Raw genomic sequence first — 6000 nt, forward strand, 5'->3', positions numbered from 1 at the left:
GAAGGAATTGCAAAAATCACTGAAGCTGGAGACTCATATCTCCCTTACTAACTTTAAGCACCAGCAGCTCACAGATCACTGCACCTGTACATAGCCCATCTGTAAATAGCCCATCCAACTACCTCATCCCCATACTGTTATTTATTTATTCTATTTTTTTTGCTCCTTTGCACCCCAGTATCTCTACTTGCACATTCATCTTCTGCACATCTATCACTCCAGTTTTGAATTGCTAAATTGTAATTATTTCACCAATATGACCTATTTATTGCCTTACCTCCCTTATCTTACCTCATTTGCGCACACTGTATATAGACTTTTTTTCTATTTTGTTATTGACTGTATGTTTGCTTATTCCATGTGTAACTCTGTGTTGTTGTTTGTATCGCACTGCTTTGCTTTATCTTGGCCAGGTTGCAGTTGTAAATGAGAACTTGTTCTCAATTAGCCTACCTGGTTAAATAAAGGTGGGAAAAAAAGAGAGAGAAAAAAACTTGAACAAACCTGACGAACTGGCACAGACAGACAGGAAAACACAGGTATAAATACTCAGTGGGGAAGTTGGGCGACACCTGGTGACAGGTGAAACAGATCAGGGCGTGACAGTGCACAGTGATAATACAATATCTGACATTGTATTACCATTTGAACTTTGTTGTGCTTTAAAATTGTTGGAAGCGTGCGGAAAACACATTTAGATGATAACTAAACCAAAATCAGACATTGTTTTTCTATTGGAACTTGGTTATGCTTTTAGGTGGTTGAAAGCAGTGACAACACATTGTGAATTCAACAAACCTCTGTTTGTCTTTTTGAGTAGGTGAATAAAGGTTGAAATCTCATTGATCAACGTCTCAACCAAATATTACCCACATTTTCACGTTGAAATGATGTGGTGTGCCTAACTCTTCATGTTGTGTTTTGTAAAATTGTCTGTGAAAATTGTTAAAAGTAGTCCTTGTGCATAGGTATTGTTTGTTTAACTTTGCAATCATTGGTTTTTGTTCGACACACATTTTAAAGTGAAAAATAAAATAAAACAACATTTTATTAACTGTGATCTGATTCTCAGCATCACTCTGTTATCGTGGAATTGCCCTGTAACAATGAGAAAACAATATGGTTTAATCCACCTGTAACGGCTCTCTTCTATCTCCTCCTCTGACGAAGAGGTAGAACAAGGATCGGACCAAAATGCAGCGTGATGATGATTCATGATATATTTTAATGAAGGAAAACCTATACATACAGAAACTACAAAACTAATGAAATGAAATAATGAAAACCGAAACAGCCTATCTGGTGAAATACAAAACACTAAGACAGGAACAATCACCCACAAACACACAGTGAAACCCAGGCTACCTAAATATGGTTCCCAATCAGAGACAACGAGAATCACCTGACTCTGATTGAGAACCTCAGGCAGCCATAGACTATGCTAGACACCCCTACTCAGCCACAATCCCAATACCTACTAAAAAAAAAACAATACCACAACACAACACAAAATAACCCCATGTCACACCCTGGCCTGACCAAATAATTATATAAACACAAAATACTAAGACCAGGGCGTGACACCACCCTAATTCGCTAAAAAGAAAGAAATAGTTTATCACAATGCACCCACATAAAAACACTGGAAACGAAAGGGCCTAGAGTTCTAATTAACTTCAGACGACTCCACCTCAATACATTACTTGAGGTGAGAGGTGAAAAACTTGCAGCTGACAACAAATTCTAGAGGTTACATTTCAATTCAACTCTTCCAAGACAAGCAGTTAACCCACTGTATTCGTAATAAATCTGTCTTTGTTCTCTTAGTGCTTCTATGTGCCCAAATGCCAGAAGGACTTCAATGCTATCCACACTGTAGTAGTGAAAATCTTGGAGCGTCTGAAAACACAGCAGCAGGTGCTGTGTTACATGGACCCAGGTGAACAGCAGGACAGTGCTCTACTGACACGCATCTATGGACGATTGGCAGTGTTCCACTCACTCTTTTGGCCAACCTGCACCCTCATTGGTGGAACCATCATCATCGCCATGGTGAAGCTCACCCAGTACCTGTCCATCATGTGTGAACAGGTGGGCAGGATCAAAAGGTGAGAGTAAGTCCAGCGACAGGGGACAGGTGCCAGGCTACAAGGCCAGGGGACAGGAGCCAGGCTACAGGGGCCAAGGGATAGGCTACAGTAGCAGCACAAGGTCCTGGTTTTCATATGCAGCCTAGGAATCTTAAGGAAGCTCTTTTATATTCCATTTGCGCTAAAGACTTGTGTATGAGAGCTGAGCAACAGGAGATCTGGGGGCTTATATGCCCCACATGATTCCTCTGGGCCTTCTGAGGAAATCAATAGGACTGATATGGGCTCCCGGCAGTTGTGTCATGGCAGGTGAAAGTCAATGACTTTGGGGCACAATGATTTTTCCTGGGATCACTTTTCTGCACCTCCATAAGTGGCACAATCATACAAAGTGATGGCTTGAAAGAAGTGGCCAACACTGGACCTAATCTGCCCTTGAACCCCTAGACAGCATTGATGATCCATTCACACTGTGATGACAAGGCAGTGATGCCAAGAGGGTTTGACCGAGACAACTATGTCGAAGCATTGTCCAGAATACTGATCTAAACTTGGCTCCTTGTGTTACTGGTATTGGGTTGAGGGTTACACAACTACAGGCGGCTGGGGGCGACACCCCTAAACAAGGTGTTGACTATCTATGCTGTAACCCTGGGTCTGTAGAGACTCCATTCCAAGCTAATAGTTTGGGATAAACACTTCCTTGCAATATGGTGTAGCAGTAATTACATATCACAATAGGTCTTAGTCACTAGGATGATTAGATTGAAGTACAATGCAACTTCCCAGGGCAACTGTTCAATACAAAATGCCTTAATTTCTGGCCCTAAGACTGTGATAGATTGCCCAGCATTTCAGATAGGAATTCTACAGGACCTTCTCTGAAATGGGTAGATATACTGAGGCAAACTGCATTTTCAGTGCCTGGGCGTGGCTGCATAAAACACCTTAAGTTAATTTCCCCCTCATCTTTTTCTTTAAAGTTTCCTTAACTTTAAGTCAGTTGCACAAAACATTTTAAGGTGAATTTCCCCATTAAATTTAGTGAAAAGGTTAAGGGTTCCAGTGAGGTCCTTTAAGTGTTTCATTCACTATGGATATCAATGTAAACAGCATTTGTGGAGACGAATGTTGCTTTCATCTGCTCTGGTGACAAAAGGAAAACATCAACCAGCTAGCTACTTAGCTAAACAATGGAAGGTGCACAATCCATGGATACAAAGCTAGCTGGCTAGTTAGCTATAGCTACTCTGTAAGCTACTGTGGCTTGACGTACTATAAAGCAATAAAAACCAGTTGAGAAAAAAGTATCTACAAGAAATGCGGTTTATTATCTTCTGAAGCCATTTGGTTGTCCTGTCTTGATTGTAGAGGTTATATTTTGCTTTCTCACACAATCAAAGCATCTCTTTGACCAGCATTTATTCTCTGAAACAGGCTGTCTCCATGGTAACAAGATACTCTTTCTGCCATACATGCCTTCAAACTACCATAGAACCCCTTTAAGTATGCCTTTAACTAATAAAATATTTGAGGGGCACTGCCGGGCGGCAGGGTAGCCTAGTGGTTAGAGTGTTGGACTAGTAACCGAAAGGTTGCAAGTTCGAATTCCCGAGCTGACAAGGTACAAATCTGTCATTCTGCCCCTGAACAGGCAGTTAACCCACTGTTCCTAGGCCATCATTGAAAATAAGAATTAGTTCTTAACTGACTTGCCTAGTTAAATAAAGGTAAAATAAAAAAATTAAAATATGCAACACCCTTAAACAATTCCCTTAGGTAAGGAAAAAATATTCCTTAAAGGAAACTCTTAAGATGTTTTATATAAAACACTTTAAGTAAATTCCTTACCTTTAAGTCAGTTGCCCTGGTTGCAAAAGGAAAATATCAACCAGCAAGCTTGGTGTATAGCTAGCTAGCTACATAGCTAAACAATGGAAGGTGCACAATCCATGGCTATAAAGCTACCTGGCTAGCCCGCTAGCTACCTACTAAGTGCATTAACTTGAGGTACTAGAAAGTAATAAGTAACAAGTTGAGAAAAAAGTAACAGCAAGAAATGTGTTTTATCTTCTGAATCAATTTGTTTCTCCTCTGTTGAATGTAGAAGTTCTATTTTGCGATCTCCCCCCAAAAATGTGATTTATTTGACAAGAGATCACATTCAGACAGTGAATCAGGTCATCTCCATGGTAACCAGAGACTATTACTGCCGTACATGCATTCAAACTACAGTAAACCCCCTTCAGTATGCCTTTACCTAAGGGAAATGTTTGAGGTGCTCTATGCAACGCCCTAATAGAATTCCCTTAGGTAAGTGGAAATTATTATTACTTAATAAGGGAAAGCCTTAAGGGAAACACATAAGATGTTTTATGCAACCAGGCGCACACATTTATTTGAGAAGAAGCACAAATCGATGATGGAAATAAGTCATGGCACGTTTTACCACAAATATTTACAGAATGATGATTGCACACATTCAGACCAAACTGGGTAAATATTGACAATATTTCATTATTGGTTCCATGATCACTATTACTACTGTTTGTTAATATTATTTTGCTGTCACTGTCATCTTATGTGGTCATCAGCAGTTTATCCCTGACTATAATTGTTACATTATTGACTGTTGCTTACTTATCAATCGATACAAACCAATTGTAAATGCAATTTTGTCTTGCATTCATACATTTAAAGACAAACTCCGCAATTACAGAACATCCCTGGTTTGTATTTAGTGATCATTGGGTTGGTCAAAGTAGTTAAAAGGCTCAAGAAATCCACAAAAAAACTGAGTCTTAGTATAAGAGTAGTCTGTTAACTGTGAAACCAAGTCAAATGTATTGGTATACTGCCTTACTTTATGATTGATAGAGTGTGTGGGTGAACAACTCATGTCTGTCCTCCATTAATCCTACAGTCTACTGTACAGCACAGTCCTTGGGATTTGAAGAGTTTCATTCCAAAATGCTGTATATCCATTTCCATGAGCTTTTGTTGTTTAAAGAAATTGTAAAAGAGATTGGGGTGTTTTTTTACTATCTAATCATAGTTTGGGGTTGTCCAATGACAGAGGTGTAGTTGTTTAAAATGTAGCACTTGATGGATTCATTTCAGAGAGACAAATAATCATGTTTTCTTTGCAAAATGCTATATATCCGCCTTACTCAGAGAAATAAGTAGTACTGCTAGGATTTACACAGTGAAATGTAACAAATAATTACATTTTTAATGAAGAACTGTACACATTTGTGACATCAATATATAAACAAAATACTAAATAATTATATACAGTAATATGAGATCTGTATGTAAAACTATTACATTTGTGGTTTAGCAGATGCTCTTATCCAGTGTGACTTATAGTAAGTGCATTCATCTTAAGATAGCTAGGTTAGACAACCACATAGTGTATCACAGTCAGATATACAAGATACGAGCATTCCATTCCAGCTAAACAATGGATATAGAGCGTTTTGCAAAAAACACAATTTCATACACATCTAAAATCTATTAATAAAAATCTGATAACAATAACATTTTACAAACACATGAAGGTACCCAAAAGCAATCATTTATGATTAAAAAAAACACAAATGCACAAGCAGTAGGACATTTGAGGTGCCGGTACTCCGCTCTGCTAAGCTCCTGTCAAGCACTGTACTGTAGCATTTTGGAAATAAACTCTTAATTTACACTCTCCTCAGCTCAACAGTATTTCCAGACAGACCAGTTGATTTTACCATCGCGGACAAATGGATTTGCTGGGAATGGTACCTGAATAGTGTCTTCAAAGGGCACCTTATTTAAAGTATACTGACTGGCTGTGATGAATCTGTGGTTGGAGAGTAATCAGTCACTGGGCCTGTACGTGCCTTCCACGGGTGGCTGGACCCAGCTCTGGCGA

At 39.1% G+C, this 6000-nt stretch overlaps 1 protein-coding gene across 1 annotated transcript in view; it reads left to right on the forward strand.

The window, feature by feature from the left end:
* Positions 1 to 3694, forward strand: part of LOC112260313 (calcium-activated potassium channel subunit beta-2-like) — a 38905-nt gene extending 35211 nt beyond the window's left edge. The window contains exon 5 of the mRNA XM_042327909.1: positions 1828 to 3694. Within this exon, the coding sequence (XP_042183843.1) occupies positions 1828 to 2112 (285 nt within the window). The 3' untranslated portion in view covers positions 2113 to 3694. The remainder of the gene's footprint in view (positions 1 to 1827) is intronic.
* The last annotated feature ends 2306 nt before the right edge of the window (positions 3695 to 6000 follow it).

The sequence above is a fragment of the Oncorhynchus tshawytscha genome, linkage group LG01 (genome assembly GCF_018296145.1).
Source record: "Oncorhynchus tshawytscha isolate Ot180627B linkage group LG01, Otsh_v2.0, whole genome shotgun sequence".
Lineage (NCBI taxonomy): Eukaryota > Metazoa > Chordata > Actinopteri > Salmoniformes > Salmonidae > Oncorhynchus > Oncorhynchus tshawytscha.